Source organism: Echinops telfairi, unplaced genomic scaffold, assembly GCF_000313985.2.
Source record: "Echinops telfairi isolate 266 unplaced genomic scaffold, ASM31398v2 ScPeMD7_5;HRSCAF=22, whole genome shotgun sequence".
Taxonomy (NCBI): domain Eukaryota; kingdom Metazoa; phylum Chordata; class Mammalia; order Afrosoricida; family Tenrecidae; genus Echinops; species Echinops telfairi.
The window spans coordinates 44,512,231-44,533,156 of record NW_022103901.1 but is presented as its reverse complement, the minus strand read 5'-3'; the positions used below and the strand labels follow the sequence as shown (position 1 = coordinate 44,533,156).

The 20,926-nt window shown below is 41.2% G+C and overlaps 1 protein-coding gene across 1 annotated transcript in view; it reads right to left on the bottom strand.

The window, feature by feature from the left end:
* SH3RF1 (SH3 domain containing ring finger 1) overlaps positions 1–20,926 on the bottom strand; it is a 235,081-nt gene that overhangs the window by 73,050 nt on the left and 141,105 nt on the right. The window contains exons 2-3 of the mRNA XM_045285407.1: positions 10,330–10,605; positions 9,097–9,192 (exon numbers count right to left, since the gene is read on the bottom strand). Coding sequence (XP_045141342.1) covers positions 9,097–9,192; positions 10,330–10,605 — 372 coding nt within the window. The remainder of the gene's footprint in view (positions 1–9,096; positions 9,193–10,329; positions 10,606–20,926) is intronic.

Below are 20,926 nucleotides of genomic sequence, written 5' to 3'. Positions count from 1 at the left end.
TGTCTGCCAGAAGCCAAACTCCTTCACTGTGTACACCACCCATGGACTCCACAGAACAGCAGTCACTGAGTCAATGCTGAGACTTTATTGCTTACTGACTTAATAGTCAAATACTTCAATTCATGCTATTTGCACAGTGCATATAAACATATAGACCCAGATTACTACTAAATATTTATTGTCTTCTTCACATGACACAGGGCCAAGACACATCAAAGCAAAACAAAATGTTACCATTGAGTCAATTCTGACTCGTGTTAGTGTAGAACTGTCCCATAAAGTTTTCTTGGTGCTACTCTTCAGAGAAGCTGAGAATTGGGCATTTCTTTTGTGGCATTAACAGGTTGATTTTAACTACCAACTTTTAAGTTAGCATATCATTTTAAAATGAGCCTACTGTGTAAAGTCTTAAAAAACAAACAAAAACTGCCAAAACTATTACCATCAAGTTGAGTCCTACCCTAGCAACCCTATATAAAGTTTTGGAGACTGTAAACATGTATGGGAGCAGAGAACCTCATCATTCTCCTAAGGACAGCCCGTGGGTTTGAACAGCCAACTTGTGGATAGCAGCCCAATACCTAAATCACAGCACCACCAAGGCTCCTTCTGTAAGCCTTAGTCACTAACAAAATTTAGAATGCATATAGCAACATAGTAAAATTTCAAAATAATGAAGTTATTTAGAGGCAATAGTGTCAACTAGGCAACCTCAGTTAATCACTGATGGAAATGTCCTACACAACAGCAATACTGAAGAAAGCAGTGACTTGGCACCAATGTTGGGAACTCTGGTTACCCTGTGCTCTAAGACTACGTGCACAGAGTGTAGACCAGCAGCTGTCAAACTTTAGAGATAGAAGAGCCAACCCTGTCTCTCGCCAACAATTAAAAAAATTATTCGAGAGACATAAACATATTTTTACAAACAAATGAAATCATCATTATCTGAATAATATCCTTCAAAATGTTTCCATTTTACTTTACAGCCACATGTAGATACCGAAAGAGTAGCATATGGCTCCAAGCTGCAGTTTGCTGACCCCTAGTTTAGACCACACTTCACATTTTAATTACTGGCTGTGTGTTCCTATGTAAGACACATTACTAGTTTTAAAAAAGGAAAGGAAAATATGGTCATATTGAGACTGGTGGGACCCCCAAGACTCTGGACCATAGTCTGAAGTTGGACTCCACCCACATTAGAATAAGCTACCATTTGAGGTGAAGAAGGTAGCATTTATAAAAGGACAAAGTTGAGAGGGTTAAAAAAGATGGGGGAATGAACTAGAGGAAGCACACGGAGGAAATGGGTAAGTGATGGCAAACTGACAGTGTCACAATGGATGAGCCGCAATGAAATGCATACAAATCGTTAAATGCAAAGGGATGATCCATTCTGTCACCTTATGAGCTAAGTTGTAGCTCAGCTTTAATAGGGTTTACTATTTAGTCACAGAAAGTAATAGTCAATAATATGGTCAAAACATGCATGATGACCGACCCCATTATGTGTGTAGCATCATTCCAGTAGAAGGGAAAAAAACAGAAGGATATTGACCAAAATCCTATGTGATCGGAAAGAGGAAAGTCCTGGACATGAAGGGTGGATACAGTGGCTGTCACAACGGGCTCAAACATAAGAACCATTGTGAGGATGGCTCAGGACAGGGCAGTGTTTGTTCTGTTGTACCCGGGGTCGCTACGAGTCAGAACCAATTCGGTGGTACCTCACAACAACACGTACATGCCAGGTATGAAGAGTGTACTCAGTATTACAGATGTCTGAAGGAGATGGGGCTGTTTGGTTTGGTTTCTGCACTGGAGACTTTGGGAAGAAACGGGCTTCATGAGAAATGGTACTATAGGAAAACCTGTAAAATCCGGAAACCGTGTAAGGCAGGAACCTATTTTCTACTTAACTGAGCAATAAAAAAGTAGGAAGACTGCACCTTGTCAAAGGCAGGATACTTTCGGGGCCAAGATCAACTTTCAGGGCAGTCTTGCGGTGGTGTTAAGTTCTACTCTCACAGGTTTCACTGTTTCACCTGAACCTTGAAGAAAAGGTGAGTTTTCAGAGATAAAGCTCACTCACTGCCACTGAGCTGATGCAGACTCAGCTTGTGGGGCAAAAAAAGGATCCCAGCTGAAGGGAGTGACAGATGAATGCTCTGAGGGCAGCTGTTCTGAGGTGATTTTTCAAGGAATGGTCAGTACGGAAACCTCGGGCCCTGGCTCCGTACAGAAGAATGTGGCTGGGCTAAGGCAATGAGAGGAAGCTTCAAGGAATCCATATGGATGCTAGACACCATTTAGTAATTAACCTCAGCCTTTGGTTAGAGCTCTGCAGGAGATCTTCATTGTCATGGTCCATACTACTACTGAGAATACCAGAAACTCTATTCATGCAGGGAGAACTCAATAAACATTAACTGGACTTTAGAATTTCAGGTCACTCAACACTTTCCTACTGGAAACAATACTTAATCTAAAGGATTTCTTTTTCTCTTTATTATAAGTTGGGTGATGGTTTATAGAGTAGATGATCAGTTTTACATTCATCAGTTCCTGTAAATTCTGCTTCATTCCATTCACTGCAACCCCCTCAATTGGAAACTCCAATTAGAAAGAAATTGCTGAATACTAGATGGTACATATAAAAAAATAACCAACTGCTGTCAAATCAATTGTAACTCATGGCGAGCCTGTAAGACTGAGTACGACTGCTCCACAGGATTTCCCAGGCTGTAAATCTTTATGGAAGCAGACTGCCTAATCTTTTTCCCACAGAAGAAATGCTTAGTACTTAATCCAGTGTGCCACCAGGGCTCCTAGATGAAACACAGACAGCTCTAAATGAAGTTCCTGAATGCACTACTATTCCCCATTCATTGTCCTAAGTCTGGAATATATGCTTTCTTTTCCTTTTCCATCTTTTAATTAAACTAATTCAACAAAGGAGTTCTGAATGGTAAAAATAAAGTTAAGGTGCTCAGCTGCTAATGTAAAGTTGGAGGTTTGAATCTAACCAGAGGTGCCTCAGCAGAAAGGCCTGATGGTCCGTTCCAACAAGTCACTCAAAAGAACTCACTGCCCCCAAGTCGATTCTGATGCACAGTGACCCTACAGGCCAAGGAAAAACGCCCCTATAGGGTTCCACACTGTAACTCTTGCTGGGAGCAGAAAACCCGATCTCTCTCCTGCTCCCGAAGCCACAGCTACTGACAACCATGTAGCGCACATTTCTACCCTGGTACTCACAAGGCTCACCGAGAAGCAGAATCTACTCGTTGGTAAGTGGTACATAATCTAAAGGATTTGTTTCTTTTTATTATGAATTGGGTTTACAGGTCAGATGTCCGGTTTCACGTTCAACAATTCCTGCACATTCTGCTTCACTTCATTCACTGCAACCCTCAATGTAATATCACCCCTCTCATCTCCTCCCTGTGTTTCCTGTTTCAATTTCTCCTGGTTTCCTAATTCTTTTGACCTTCACCCTTGGGCAAATCAAGTCTCCTGTGTTCCAACTAGCCCCTTATTCTAAGGTGTAGGTACTGCTGTGCCATTGGTCCCCATATAAACCTCCGTTGTTTAAGTGAAAACGGAGCCCCAAGGGCGAGTTCGGTCTCTAGAAAACTCCTTTTGAGATTGAGTCTAGTCCACTTGTTTGAACCATACTAAACACTTGATCCTAGAAACCAAGACTAGACTTGCCTCTGCCCTTAGAATGTCGAAGGTCACAGCTAATTTTCTATTTCTGTGGTTGAAAGAAAAGGTACTAATTAGTTGTACTAAGCTAATAAAATTTTATATTACATTTTATATTTATATTATAAATATCATGATTTATATTAATTGTACTGGTAAGTCAATTCTGCCCATTCCTATGCCACCCTCACCATCTTCACTATGTTTGAACCATTGTTACCAAAGAATCCCGGATGGTGCTGCGAATGCAAGGTTGGTGGTTCAAACTCATCAGCTGTTCTGCAAGAAAAAGATTCGGCTATCTGCTTTAGTAAAGACTGATAACCTTGGAGCACTACTTTACTGTAGATCTGAGTCAGATCGACTTGATGGCAACGGGTTTCTACTTTACGGAGTGTGATGCCTTTCTCCGTACTGATTTTGCAACACTCTCTCTAGATTTCACTTATAAAGGTCATTGACATCACACACAAAATAATTCTGCCTTTCTGACTTCTCAACAATTTCTCTTAGAAAAAAATGACTTACTTTAAAATTGAAGGGAAAGTCAGTGTGCTAAAAAATGTACTTCTCTTTCTGACTTTTCAACAATTTCTCTTATAAAAGTCAATGGAGTAATTTACTTTTTAACTGAAGGGAAAGAATACATCCAAAATACATATTTTATATAGTTCTATAATTTCGCTGATTTTTAGATCAAAGACCATTATTTAGTCATTTGTTCTCATTATTCTCCAGAGCAAAGGTTTTAAGAAAAAAACCCCTGCATTCATAGTTCTTCAAAAGGTCACCTTGGCAACTTCGAACTATGTACTTAAACTTCCACTTATTCTTCCAAGCACAGCCAACCTCCCAGTTCTCTAACTTGGTAGAAGCAGCTATCATCTCTAAGATAAGCCTTCTATGCTAATCAAATACTTGATTTTCCTTTGTTTAGACAGATAACATATTTTGTTTCATAACCATATAATGTCTTAGGTGATTTGTCTATGGGTTAATTCTGTAACTTAAAAACAAATTAACACACTTTACTTAAAATTGTTGGTTATGTATTGTTTTTTAAAGGGACACAATTATTTATTAAAAAGGAGGATCATTGCCTCTCCTTAATGAGAAAGAAAGGCAGAAAGAATCGAGGCACTCAAGCTACAAAGCTGATGAAGAATAAGGAATATACCAGGGACTTCTAATGAACAAAACAGTCTTAGAAGAAACACAGCCAAAACGCTCCTTAGAACCAAGGGTGGCAAGATTTGGGCTTTCCCATGATGTGAGGAAAGACTCATGTTAGAAAAGCACATCAGTTTTCAGTCAAGGTGAGAGTCAGTGAAAAAGAAGGAGCTCTCACTGCGATGGACTGACAGAAAAGGCAAAACAATGCACGTCCGCATACCCACAACCGGCCGCTGGTGCTAACAAGCAGCATAAAGTCACCAGGAGCTGAAGCTGGCCGGACAGTGCTTAACAAAACCCTCAGCTTAAAGTAATCTGAAGCAATAATCTCAAGCAGAAAGCATCAGACGGTCTCGACTTAGAGATAAATTATCAACAAAGTCACAGCGTATGTGCTACTATTACTTTTAAATAGTCTGGGAAATTTATAAAGTAGTAATAACCAAGTACATATTTAGTCTAGTTAAAAGCAACAACATCAGCATGAAAAAAAAAAAAAGCAACAACATCAGCAACAAAATCTTACTAAGGTCATTTGATGTTCTGGCTTTGAGGGAAGGGTAATGTTGGAAGGTACCTTTATGATAAGGCAATGATAAAATACATGCTCAGGTTCTGAAGAATATCCTTCAGAAATGTAAATGTTGGCAACATTTTTTAAAACGTTATTTTTTTGTTAGGTTCCTCATTCATTTATACTTTGTTGAGTGCAAATTATCTGTAGGCACCATGTGGAAATGCCTAGGTGGGGAGGAGGTAAAACCATCAAGACCAGGTGCTGGTCACCTGGAGCTCACACTCTAATTGGGAGGCAAAAGGGGCTGGGGAAAAAGCTAGTATATCTTTATCAACAAATACCTTCAAATAATTACACATAGTACAAAAAAGGGACTATAAAGGGTCAAAAATAGCAATGGCGGTAATAACCACAGCCATCATTACAGTCTTTCTAGATGACAGACATGATTATAAAGTATCACTGGGAGTTAAAACATCCAAATCAGTGGCCCTGAGGAGCTCTGATGGCGCAGTGGGTTTCACATTGGGCTGCTAACCATAAGATCAACAGTTCAAGCCTACCAGTCATGCCTAGGGTGGAAGATGAGGCTGTCCGCATAAAGATTTAATCTTGGAACCCTTAAGGAGCAGTTCTGGTCTGTCTTTCAGGATTGACTCCATGGCAGTGGGTTTGCTTTCTTTTCATTTTTTAGTACAATGGTTCTATTATTTACAGAGGGTTGACATAAGGATAAAAGTAATTGGGATTTCCATCCTGGCCTTCTGGTTCTGGAGATCAAACACTCACCGCTACCACACCAGGGTGTGAATGAGGCACAAAGAAAAGAAGGAACCACTCTGGATAAGTTGGTACAGAAACTCTGGTGATGTAGTGGTTACATGTTGGGCTATAACTGCGAGGTCAGCAGTTCGAAACCACTAGCTGTTCCTCAGGGGGCAGACATTAACAGTTATATCTCGGAAACTCACAGGGAAGTTCTACCCAGTCCTACAGCATCAATAGGAGTTGGTGTCAACTCGGTGGCAGAGAGAGTTTTGGAAGCTGATACAGGAAAGCATCTAAGAGGAGCAGACACTTGAGCTAGGATCTCAGAGTAAGTAATGCAGCTCTTCTTTTTGAAAATAATTCAAGTGGAAGAAGCTGGTCTCTTAGGCCACTCCTACTTTATGCCATCAGTGTATCAGGATGCTTATCTTTACACTATCTATAGTAGAGAAGAGAGCCCTGGTGGCATAGTGCTTATGCATTGGGCTGCTACCTGCAAGGTCAGCAGTTTGAAACTAGCAGCTGTTTAGTGGGATAAAGATGAGGCTTTCTACTCATGTAGAGCATTACATTCTCAGCCCTGTCCTTATAGGGGCATTAAGAATCAGAAATGACTAGAGGGCAGTGAGTGAGATAGTAAAAGAGCAGGTTGCTAAATACTTTTGTTGAAAACTGAGTGAGTGATACTTCACATAAATGACAAGAAATCAAAATAAAATGAAAAACTTAATAAAAGTGTACACTTCACCATAAAAGCCTAGAATATGTAATAATGCTTAGAAAAGTTTCAGAATCTCATACTTATTAATACTGACATCATTCAGACCTTTTGATTGCTAAGAATCATATAATCATCATTCAAATGACTCCTAAACCTAAGAAAGTCGGCTCTGAATTAATGAGGTCATTAAAGTCATTCATTCTATTAAAAACTGGTACTTTTGAAGGAAGAAGTGAACCACTATTTTTTTTAAATAGTGACTGTATTCAGTCCTTGACAAACAGATCCTGGTACACAAAAGGTCATCTTAGTAAAGGTCATAAAGAAAATTTCCTGGGTTTCCACAAGAATCTCTTCTCTAGGATTGCTGTCTACATTGAAGAAACCATCAAGTGGAAGAGAAGCCACACAGGGAGAACTGGAATAGAAAGAGAATGGCAAGAGAAGCTCCAGAGCAGGGGAAATGGAATAAAAGTTAGAACTAAATGAGGACCAAGAGACGACTGGGGCCACTTACCTAAAAATTCCTCCCCTGCCCACTCCCCCTAGCAGGATGTTCTCCTCCATTCCAACCTTAAAAAATGTTATTTTACTTCAATATGAAATTATTTCTTAATCCTTTCTTTACATAACTCCAGTGTGTAAGGTCCTTTCCACTTGCCCTACCCTTAACTTCACAACTATACATTTAAAACTAGCCCCAGAGCCCCGAACTCCAGGTCCACTGCCCTAGTCAAGGCTGCCCCAGGTAGAGTTTCTGCTACAATAAGTTCTGGGGGTATTTGTATCAACAAAGGCGACCTAGCTGCAGGAGTCAAAGTCCAACTTCTGTGGACAAGCCGGTAGCAAATGAAGAAGAGCTCTGGAAGTGGAGGACGGAATTCTCAACTCAATTTCTCTCATTACACGTGATGGTGAGAGCCTTAATGTTCTGGCTTATCGCAGGCTATGTTCTAATGTGAGTTTAAACCCCAAAGGCCTAAGATAAATGACCTCATCTCATCTAACCAAAACTTCTGGGAATAACAGCTTTCAGCAGCACTGTGAAAAAGAATCTCACAGTAGATTTATAAGTTTTTATCTTATTTTAATATGATATAAGGAAATGCTTTATAAATGAATTTTTATAACACACTATGTTTATATATTGAAAACTGTGTAGGCCCTGAAATGAGAAAAATACTAATAAGTTAACAGAGCTAGCGAGAAGCCATGATTCATTCCAGAAAAAGCAAAGTTTCCTGTGGTTGATTCGGTTGGCCAAGGCTGTAAAAGAGTCTATACTTTGTTTTGATAGTTGAGCTTTGGTAAAGTGCTGTCAAAATCTGTCTCCCACTTTATTCCCGGTGGGGCTGAGCCAGGTGTCACTAATCCTCAGATGCTCTGCTTGCTAGCAGCCTCCAAGGAACTTGAATTTGATGGCTTAGCATCTAAGATTGTGTTCAGTCTCCTAGAAATGGATGATTTGCTTACCACACAGCTCAATGGGCAAAGTCCTGGTTCCAATGAGGAAAAAGCTCCGTTGAAAGAAAACAGGGAGAAGAGGGAAAACCGTTCCATTGCTGAGAGCTGTTGTCAAAACTACCTGGGAGGGAGTTTCTTTTCCCAACTTGAGTCAGGGAGAATAAGGACTTGAGCGACTAGTGACTCTCTGGATTTGCCATGGGTGGATCTTTATGTCTATCTGTGCAATTCTACACCTGCCCAGTAACGAAAACATAGCACTCTTTCACACACATCACGAACCAAGTATTGGCAAGTAATATTGGTAACACCTAACAAGTAGAGACGGGCTCTCGTGATGAGTCTTGTGCTTAGCATGCTCTTCAGTGTAACTACTTAAACACTAGAAAATGCTTGTAAGGTTTACTCTGCAAATAATTATTCTAGTTCAGATGATTACAGCATATGAAAGAAAACTGAACAAATAAACTAACCTATCTAGCTCCGGATCTTTTATCAACTTCTGATCCCAAACCTGAAAGCTGCAACCAAACCCCTGAGAACAGTGCTGGATGCTTTTACAGACTACGACAGAGGTCCGCAGTGCAGACTTCAGCACGAACGCTCCCAAACCATCAAACGCTCAAGAACACGGCACTTAGTGGCGTATGGTGTGGGGATTCTTACTGCTCAAACTGCCTAACGAAAATGTATTTACTGAGAACAATATTAATTCGACCCACGTTTCTCCAGTTTGGCTTACCTCAACATATGAAATCGGAAATATTCCGATTTTGTCTGCTAACATCCCTTCCGCCCAGTTTTCATCCACTCTTCGGATCACAGTCAGAACATCATCCTGAAGAAACAGCAAATGATTCAACCACTGGCTCTCATTAAGTTTACCACTTAGTTTTCATGTTCAATAAATCCACTGCCATAAAGTTGGCTCTGCCTCACAGCAACCATGTAGGACAGAATAAGAGGGCTTCTTAGGGTTCCTGAGGCTGGGCAATCTTTACAGGTGCAGAAAGTCTCCTCTTTTTCCTCAGGAGAAGTTGTTGAGTACAAACTATTAACAGCAACCCACCACGTAACGAATTTTCAGAGAACTTGAAATAAAAATGTGATGGCATAGTTTTAGTACAGGAATCTAACCTTCTCATGAACTAAATGGTAACCTATTAGTCAACCTGGTGTACTTTTATAGCTGTGAACTAAAAACTCTTTCCATGCAAGCAGCTGCCTGCTTAATGTGTTTACATATTTCAATTGCTACCCGCACTAACCTCTTGAATTTCAATTTAAATGGGTTCCCAGAGTCTTCTTACAATCTCTCTGATAATAGGCCAAAAGCCCATCGGAATGCAAACCCTTCTGATTGTTTTAAAAACACAGTATTCTACTTAAAATTCCCAACTATCATCAGTTCAGTGGATCTATTCCTTCCCGAAGGAAAGAAAACAGACATTTACATATAAAATATGGAAATAATACTTCATTTTGTTATATCATCCAGTAGTTCAGATTCCCACGTGGTACACATACCCTACAAATTGGCTTATAATTCCATTTAGACTCTAAATTTAATATGAAAATGATACTACATAGAGTATTACCCAAAATTATCCTTCAAATAAGAACCTGTCAACAGCATGTCTTGTGACTTTAAGAAGTCAGTTGCCATTAAGCAGGTTCTGGCTCCAGCAACCCCATGTGAGCAGAACAGTCCTGCTCTGTACTGTGTGTGTTCTAAGTGGTGGCCTTTCAGGAGCGCCACCAGCTCTCTTCTGAGCGCCCCTAAGTGGGTTTTAACTGCCAGCCTTTCAGCTAGTTGATGAACCCTTGACTGTTATCACCATTAATTCCAGATTGTTTTAGAAGCACAATGAGATAGTTCACCCCAAAAAAATTAATATACTTAAAAAAATGTCTATGCCCGCAGATATACCAAGAATAGCTGGCACCCTGAATCAGTGAGCTCATTCTAACTTACCTTTGCAAAGGGAAGGCAATCTTTGTCTGCTTCCTTGTCTTTCACTTCAAAGTCATAAAGTGCTTTGCACTGAGGTGGAGGCTGAGGTAACGGTTTAATAATCTGCACAAAGTTGGTAGGGAAAAAGCCATGGACCCCGCTGACTTCTCCATGGTACCAATTTTCATCTACTTGTCGTCGCAAAATGATGATGTCCCCTTTGCTGAATTTAAGATCTCCAGGTTCTTTTCCTTCGTAGTTGTATAATGCTTTGGCACATGGTAGCTGAGGTATACCCTGTAACAAAGAGATGAGTTTCAATGAATGAGAAGTCTAACAATGTCTTTTTTTTCAATGCAAGGTCAAATCAGAAGTTCATGCTTTAAACAGAATCTCATATACCATACATACTTGAGTATAAGCCGAGTTTTTAATCACATTTTTAATGCAGTTTTTGTGGTAAAATTAGGTTCCTTGGCAGATATTCGGGTTGGCTTATACTCGAGTATGTACGGTAAATATATTGTATAAATAAATGAACAAATAGCAAATCCAAACACAATGTCCACAGTGAGGTAGGAAGAGTTAGGACTATCCTCGCTCCATCCATGATTAAACTTTACTAAACAACTGAGTCGGTTTGTTATCTTCGTCTTCCATGGTGACTCTAGTGGACTCAAATCTCTAACTATCTTGCCGTTAGCATCAGAGAGCATTAACTGCACCCCATAATCTCCAAGTTTAACTTCACCCCTTCCGCTGCCGTTGAGCCCATTTTGAGTCAGAGTGACACTATGCAGTGTTTGGGGGCTGAACAATCTTTATAGGAGTAGGTAGTCTTATCTTTCTGCTGCTGAGCAGGTGTTTGAATGGGTGACCTTTCAGTTACAAGCTAAACACCTAACTCACTGTGGCACGAGTGTTCCGTATGTTGACCTTAGTGGGCACTTTCACCCTGCTTGGGGTTACTAGTACATAAAATGACTGCTAAATCTGACTTCCTGGCATTGTTGCCAAGTCAATTCCAGTTCCTGGCAAGCTCACAGAGTAGAATTGCTCCAGAGCTTCTTAAGGCTGGGGTCTTTAAGAAGCATGGGCAAGTCTCACAAAATCCCACAGGGGCAGTGAGAACCACCAAAGTTCTTGCTAGTTGAGCACACCACCATCTGCACCATCCAGGAACTACTGACTCCCTGATATAAAATGCTAAAAACTCATAAAAGCAAGCTTAACTTCCTTTACCATCTACGTTAGGAAAAGCAGTGAGAGCGTGAGCACAATTCATCCATTTACTAAGAAAGAGCTCCTTTAATATGATAAATATGAGTAAGAATTTGGCTTTGGGCAAATCTTATCCTGAAACTTGTTTGACGGTGGAGTGTAGTTATAATTCTTCATGAACTTAAGCATTTAATGAGGGTATACTATGTGCCAGAAGCCTCAAAAGCACAGTGGGTATGTGCTGGGCTGCTACCCACAAGGTCACCAGTTAGAAACCAGCAGCTGCCCTGTGGGAGAAAGACAAGACTTTCTACTCCTGCAAGAAGTCAATACTGTGAACGCACAGGGGCAGTTCTACCCTGCTCTACAGGACTGCTGTGAGTCAGAATTGACTTGACAGCAGTGAGTTTGGTTTGGTTTTGGGGACTATGCCACAGGGCAGCAACGTCACAGTGAGTGAGACAATCACCAGTGCTGTCCTCTCAGAGCTCAAACACTGTAAAACATCACATGCTTCTTCACGTGTCATCTATGCGAACTCATCTGAACCACGCTTTCTCAGTCAGAGACCACCGTTAGGCTGAAATGCTAACAGGTGATGTTCTAAATGTTGCTGCACTGTCATATAATTTTACACAGCAGGTTTTTAATTTTATGGATGACCCCCAAGGCAACTTAGTTATCCCATGGGTTCAACAAGGCACTTTCAAGGGCATGGAGGTGCCCATTGTTGAGGGTTAGCTGCCACTTTAGAAGATCTCTGACCGCGCTGAGCACTGCTGCCTATCACTGACTCGGAGGGTGAATAATTTACTGAACAGTACTGCAGGGCTCCTCCTTTTCATGTGCTTATTCACCGATACATTCACCAAAAAGACTATCAAGGTTTTCACTTTTCATACCAGGCAGTGGGCGTATGCTGAATAAGGACATAAAGAGAAATAGGGCACAATGGTGTCACTAAATGGTAACACAAGTAATTCTCATACCATGTAGTAAGACATGACAATAGTTTATGGGGGCATATGGCATCAGACTTTGGGGCTTATAGTAGCTGTCAAGTTGACTGCTTCCTGGCACCCCATGTCTATCAGGGCAGAACTGTGTCCCGCAGGGTTTTCAGTGGTTGATTTTTCACAGGTCAATCACCAGATCTACTTTATGAGATACCTCTGGTGGACTCGAAGTTTCAACCTCTTGGTTAGCAGCCAAGTACATTTCTGAGACTATAACCGATGACAGAGGAGAAAGCCCTGTCTTTCTCCCACGGAGCACCTGGGGCTTTCCAACTGCAAACCTTTTTGAACTCAGTCCAGCATGCAACCACTATGCCACCAGAGATCGACTTCCGTTAAGAGTTACAGTCTCATCACCAGGCTGCTCTCGTGAAGGAAAAAAGTTAAAGTCTCATAAACTGACAGGGACAATTCTATCCTGTCCTACAGGGTCGCTATGAGTCGGCATCGACTTGATGGCAGTGAGTTTTTGGTTTGGTTTTTTGTTATCTCAGGCTAGCAATATTTCACAAAAACCCACTGCCCTTTAGGGCAGAGCAGAACTGCTCCCTTAGGTTTCCAGGGCTGTAACTCTTTAAGGGAATAGACATCCTCATTTTACTCTCATGGAGCAGCTAGTAGATTTGAACAGTCAACCTTGTGATTTGTAAGCACCTTTAGCTTACCTCACTATACCACCATAAACATTAGTAACTAACAAGAACCAAACAGCAATAAGCATTACTGTGGGAAAGAGAGAGGGACACAGAGAGGGTTAAAAAAAAAAGTGAGGATGAACAAGCCAGAGAGATTACTAAAAACTGACGACTGGGACTATGATCAGGCATTATAAGGTAAGTGGAGCAGTTACATAATCTCTTGTCAACTTGCGAAGGGTGGAATCTAGCCTGTCAGTCAGGTCATAGCCAATGAGGCCTCTATGTGGGCATAGCCTTCACCTGAGGATTCTGGAAATTCTTGTCTCCCTCCCTGGGGGTGGGACACGCACTCTCCCTGCTTGACATTCCTGATGACAAGCCAGATGGAGCTACGCTGACGGAGCCAGAGCCCTAGAGCTGGAGGAGCCACGTGAAGACGCACACCAGCATTGAGATGCTTCTACCGCCACTGGATCCACAAGACTCCCCCCACCCCCTGGCCTGTGATCTTCCTGCATTCTGTGGCATTGCATGTGTTGCGTGAGTCTGAAGAAGAATTTATAAACTACTATTGGACATCTTGGCTAATATTGGACTTACAGACTTGATCTGGACTGGGCTGGGATGTTTTCTCAATATATATTTGCTGTTTTCTATAAAGTTCTTTCTTATACACATGAGTCTCCCTGGATTTGTTTCTCTAGTCTATCAGGACTAACATAGTAAGGGATGGAAGCACTGACTCCATGGGTTTAAGTCCAAGTCAGGCCACTTACTTTGTGATCTTGGGTAGGTGTATTAGTCTATGTACTTTGGAGAAACAAATCCACAGCAACTCATGTATAAGAGAGAGTTTTATGCAAAGAAAATGTGCATCACAAAAACATCCCAACCCAATACTGCCCAAGCCCCTAAGTCCAACATTAACCCATACCCAACACCAGTCCACAAAGTCCTCCACCTCACAAAACAGAGGCAATAATGCCGGCTGCAGGAGGAAAGCTGAGTCAGTGAACGTGTAAGCATCTCAGCACTGGCAGGGGTCTCCACACGGCTGCTCCAGCACCCAGGGCTGCATCGGGATAGATCCATGTGGCTTCTCCTTGGGGATGTCTTGTAGGAAATCCATCTTGCAAGCTGAAGCAGGGAACTGCTAAGGCAGCTGCACCCGATGCAACCATCACAAAACAAGAGACCCGAGAACTAGAAAGGCGAGACTTCACCACCCATTTATCCCTCCGCCTTTCAACCAGCACCACATGTGATTATCGGCCAGGCTGGCACAATTAACTAACTCAGTAGGTAACTATTTTGTTCCTTGGTTTCTTTGTCTGGTGTGGTGAGGATTTTGAGAATTAATGTCTGCAATCCACTACAAATGACCCAGTTAGTCAATCATATAAGTATAAACCATCACCCTCAGCATCATCACTGACCAGGGCGATGAACCTCTTCACTAGGGAAATACCTCTGACGGTTTACTTGTCTCCATGGAGCTGGATTCTTTCCTTTAGGAAGATCCATGTAGCAATTGCATTTTTAATACATATTCACTGTAGAACAATGCAAAAAATGCGCCTCCTGGGTAGTATTTGGGGGTTTTGAAATGTGCACTTCTGAAGACAGTTATTTTTTGATTAGAATCCATTCATCTTCTGGTTGAACAGAAGAAATTACAAATTCACTGATATGCACCGTTTAATAGGGGATGGCATGTTAGATGTGGCTCTAGTTCATCTTGACAGGGTTAATGTACGGCACTGGGAGCCTGCATGAATTAACTGAGAGTCCTATTACACACTCAGGGACAAATAACTTTATTCACCATCATAGCCTGCTCTTGCAATGTATGCCCATCCCAATGAGCTCTGTTTGGCCCTCTTCTCTCCAAATCCATGCACCAAGACACATATTCAGCACTCTAGAAACCCTTCTGCACCCTCCTTAAAGTGCTCTCTAAAATTCTAAATGGCCACAGTTCTTTTGTGCTATGCGGGCACATGAACGGAACATTTATTTCCTTTGCAGTTCACTTCCACACACCACTGCCTGGTGGACTTACTAACTTTTCCACCAAAGAAAATCTATTCCGTGCTCCCCAAATCATCAAACATCCCTAATACAAGTGACAAGGATACACATTATGCTAACAGCAATTATGGTTAGCCTACAGTTACTGCCGTCAAAAAGGCATTAATTTACACTGACTCACTAAATCTTGACTGCAAAGGTTATTTCCATGATCAATATCCACAGAGAAAGCATCACGAGGCTTATGGCAATCGAACCCAGGCTTATGGCAATCGAACCAATCGAACACAGAACCAATCGAACACAGAGAAGAGACATTTGTGCATCTGGTGGTATTTTTCCATGGCATTCTTTCTCAATTACATGCCAGAGGCACAAGAGGCAGTTTGTGTCAAAAGTCTCACAAAGAGGTTTCCCACATTAAATAAATGAATTCTACTCTGATTTCCAATCGAGCAAAGTTCAGTGATCTTTAAAAGACTTAGTCCCACTCAGACTGCACATGATTAAGGATAAATGACGTGGAAGAGAACTGAAAGATGGCATTTTCCCTCTGTAACATCTAAAGAATAAAGTCAAAACAATTGGGTTGATAGCACAGGGCTACTTTTGTGGGTAAAATATGTCCAGAGTCCATGGAGGCGCTGCACTGCCTGCTCATTCATCTCCGCCGACAGGTCTGGGAGTCCTGTCATCATGCGGGCCTTCTGCCCGCAATGCCTTCAGCAGGTCCTCCAAACTGCTGCCTGTTTTCTGTTTCCTCTCCTCAGGTCCCTGTCATCATGCGGGCCTTCTGCCCTCAATGCCTTCAGCAGGTCCTCCAAACTGCTGCCTGTTTTCTGTTTCCTCTCCTCAGGTCCCCGAGGAGCCACAGGGCTAACATTTCACTGGGAGGCTTTCACTTGGCTACACATGAAAGGGAAGCTTAAAAGGAGAGAGAGCCAGAGAGAAACTGACTCTGCAATCTCACCTTGGGTTTGCAGCTGTCATTCATGCTGCCAGCTTTATCAAAGAAGCTCGGCAAAAACATCTAGACAGGAGAAGCATTGTAAGGACGCTTAATCTAACATACATTTCAACAAAGTGACCACTTTCCCATTTTAAAAAGAATGCATATGATGTTGGGCTAGTTTCACTTTCCAGATAATTTTTACTTCCAATTTATACAAATTTTATAAGACACTGTAATTCTCACGGCACTCCGATGTTTCTGAAGAAACGCTCTGCACGCCCACATCTGTACCACGGAGTGTATTCCAATACAGCTGGCAAAGTGCTACTAGATGATCCAGCAGCAATTCTAACTGGTAAATAAAGCATTCACTGCCAATTTATTTTATAGACTTTAAATGCCAATGCCCAGATATCCATGCCAGGCAGTGCCTCTAATTCAAGTGCCTTCATGCATTCCTCACTGCTCCATAAAGTAACAAGATTCAATGACCTACTAAATAGAAAATCAAGAAGATACTCTTATAGAGGCAATAGCTATTTAATGTGTATAATTTAATAATTTAGTTATGTCTTAATCAACACTGACTGGTTGGTTTCAACTTGACTTTCAAAAACTTTCCAGAAGAATTGACCCACAAAGAAACCATTAATAGGAAGAAGTACTGTATCCAGAGTAACCAGAAACAAAATTGCGAAAAGGATTTCTTTATAATACCCTCTGAATAAGAAAATAAATGTTAACTTTTCCTCTATAAAATATATCAGCATGTAAGAATATTTCATGGAAATACTGATTCTTTGGCAGTTCATTAGTCTTCAAAGCATTGTCTTAAAATGCCAGGGTCAGTTTATCACTCAGACATGATTTGGCCATTCATTATTTAAAATGCTTCAACTCGAATATAACTTTAAAGGTGAGTATTACATGTTATCTTCCCGGAGCAGTATCAGAAGGCACTGAGACCCCCATCATCCCAAATCATCCATATTTAATTTGCCCTCTGCTTTAACGTTTATCTGTGGAGAGGTGCTGGGTCATGTGCAGCTGATAATCATTTGCTTCAACTTCCACCACCCGGACACTAAATTTGCTCCATAAAAATTTCCAAGTTAGGCTAACTTTAATCAAATCTATCAGCACTTTGAAGCTGGCAATTGTAACTGAAAAAATTGAGGGGAGAAACGCTTTTTTCGTTTACATTATATATTTTTTGTCCTTATTTAGTATCATAGGATCATACATTTTCTCAGCTTTCCTGAGGAGAGCCTAGCCAGGCAGACATCCTTCTCTAGACCTGCTTTCAATTTCACTCTGGCTCAGGATAATGGGCGACCTAAGCTTCTCCGGCCTTCCTGATGACTTCTGTATGCGCTCAAACCCGGACATGCACCAGCACTCTCTCTCTTCCCCTGCTGACAACTCTGTTTTCACAAGGTTTCTGTCCCAACGCTTGACCAAACAGAAACCAGGCAGTTAGAAAATTTACAGCTTTATGTTGCTGGTGTTGGTAATGGTTTGAGAAAGGGATGGAAGGAGAAAAGAAAACAAACAAAACACAAAACCAGGCAGTAGCGTTCTCACCAATTTCCCTGGTGAGAAAGCTCACCACTATTTCATCATTTCTATTTACAGAAGGAAGCAGAAACGAGGAGAGCATGTTCAAATACCCAGAGAGAAAATGAGGAGCAGGAATTTCCAAATTGAATTTTTTTAAAAAAGGTATAAGACCCTTCAAAGTGGGAAACCAATCAAAGTGCTCCTGTGAGATGGAGTCAGGCCCCATCACCTTGGTTTTCCTTTCCTGCTATCCAGGAGAGCCCGAGGGCCACTGATTGCAAGACGATGCTGTGCACAGACCTAAGGGGTAGGCTTTAGGAAATACCTCTGTCTAGGAGACAGAAAAAACGAGGAACTAGAGAATTTGGAGGAAAGCCAGGAGAATATAACCATAGTAGCAAGAGTAATTCCTGAAGCACGGTCTTGTCCACATCACTTACGTCTTTACAATCTGGAGACAGTTCCCAATTACCTCGTTCATCAAATTAATGTTCTAAATCGTGAGTTTTATGGCCCTCCGTTTGCATTGACCGTTCCACCTCATATTTTCCACTGCCGGCATGCAAACCAGTCTGCTGTCATCACCTCCAACCTCAAACACTCCATTCCTCCTCCACCAAATTTCATCCCTCAGAGCCCCATCCCCACACCTCGCAGTGTCCAGCCCTAGTACAGGTATCATTAGACAGCTGCAGTGGAGGCTAATGTTGCATTGCTTTCATTTGCATTTTTGTCTAGAAGGCTGTTCTGATGTTTGGAATCAGGTGTAAATAAGGCCAAGTTCAAAGGTCTGATTCTTGTGTAGTTCAATAGGTTAGACTGTTGCCCAGATATAACAACCACATGTCCTGATCAGGACTGACTCCGAGCAGGCCTTGTACCCGAGGGAGGGTTTTCCCTACCCCACTCAGGCTAGGAGCCACCAAAGCTCTTCTGAACACCCAGAGCATCTCATACATACTTTGATCCTGGCATTTCTCTCACAGAAACACAACTCTCAGTTTACAAACTGTCTTTCCCTGCTACCCTGTCACTTACTAGAGGTCTGAATCTAAGCTATTCCTTTTTATATTATAAGCACCTACCTCAGTGTTTGTGAATACATTCTCACTGGATGAATTAATGAAAAGACAAATGTTAACTGTACGTGATGATGACTGGGTGGAAAAATACAACGCCCAAAGGAAAAGCATGGAAAGAGACAATTCACAGAAGAGTCAGGCTCAACATCTTATAATGTATAGTGCTAGACATGCAATCACATATTTGTGTGTCTGCAGAGACTCTTCAAAAATAGGAGCCTCCTCAAATGTGATGCGGTTGCTCCATCTTTCTGAGCCTGTCCAGAGTAACAACTATGTCACATGGCCCAATGTGGGTACTACGACATGGGAGGTGGAGGAATACTGAAGGAGAACCTTCTTCTCCTTTCCCTAAGCTTGCTGGGAAGGCTGGAACACAGTAAAATGCTATAGAAACTAAACCAGTTAAGACTACTCAGTGGTGTGCACCTCAAAGTGTATCAGAAAAATAACTAAAAGTCCAATATGTTTTTAGAAAGGGGTAGTTGCCTGTTTTGCATTTAGCACATCATTTGCATCTGAAAAAATGTGAAACAAATTATGTAGCAAACCACAGCAAACAAATATTTTTCTTACAAACTCATTTAGTGGTTATGAGAAGAGACTCACTTAGCTGATAAATAATTTTCTTACTTGGATGCCTTTAAGAAGGGAGTGTCCAACAGACACACAAATCATTAAAATATATAAACTTAATGGCTTTCTGTAAAGCTAATGAGAATGTCGTCATTGAAGCACAATGCAAGGCATGAGTTTCACTTGCTGCCTTGAATATAAGGGTTCAGTTTCACCAGATTTACTATTTAAGATGTTTTGTTCTTGTTGTTAGCTGCCATGAAGGTGCCTGGTCATGAGACCAAGCACACTGGAACCCAGCAGAGCTGTTCTTGGGCCACCCCCTTGATCAGTTTCAGGTCAGACTGTTGTGAACCATGCCGTTTTCACTGGCTGATTTTCAGAAGTTGACTGCCATCCCTTTCTTCCTAGTCTTCCAAGCTCCAATGACACTTGTTCAGCATCATAGCAACACACAATCACGAATAATAGACAGGTGGTGGCTGCGATAAGGTACACTGGCCAGAAATCATAATAATTATGATAGCATTTTACATACAGGAGGAAAATCTACTGAGAAAATTCCCTGTGGTAACAAAAAATTAACATTTTGAGGACTCATGATCAAGTAGGGTTCCTTTACTGGCAAACAGTTAAGTCTGTATTTATGTTTAGAAAACAATTTGATTCTGAGCAAAGAAACTGCCTCTGACTTTACCTCAAGTCACCTACCTAGATATTGAGGGAAGACTAAATAGATGGGAAGAATGTGTTAATTATTCTGTAAGCATCCTTAGAGATATCCTTATCCTTAAGGAGAATCAGAAATACAGAGAACAATGGTGTGTAGAAGCAGGTCTAATAACAAGTAGAGAAGTTTATTCTTAAATAGCGAAGATCTTATTCTAATATAATGGCCCAATTTTAATTTTCTTCTCCAGTGTTTTCATTAATAAACACCTGAGTATATGTCCATCGAACTCAGTCGTTCTCAACCTCCCTAATGCCACGACCCTTTAATATAGTTCCTCATGTTGTGGTGACCCCCAAACATAAAATAATTTTCATTGCTACTTCATACCTGTAGTTTTGCTACTGTTATGAATTGTAATGTAAATATCTGACATGAAGGATGTATTTTCATTGTTACAAATTGAATATAATTAAAGCACAGTGATTAATCACTAAAACAATATGTAATTATATATTGTGAAATATTTATTTCTAGTTACAAATAAATGAAATTTTGTCTTGAAGCATGGTGTAGCATGGGTAACAGTTTTCACAGCGGGTAATCATATGTGGGCATATCTGCATGTGGGCGGACCTGTCTGGAGACAGATAAGGTGTCTCTGTTCCTAAGACCATCGGAAATAAGTGTTTTCCGATGGTTTTAGGTGACAACTGTGAAAGGGTCGTTAGTCCCCCACCCCCACCCCGAAAGGGTCGCGACCCACAAGTTGAGAATCGCTGCTCTAACTTAAACATGACATTACATGTGAACAGAGTTTACAATTTCCAAATTAAAATATTGGATGAGAACCACACATGCCGAGTCAATTA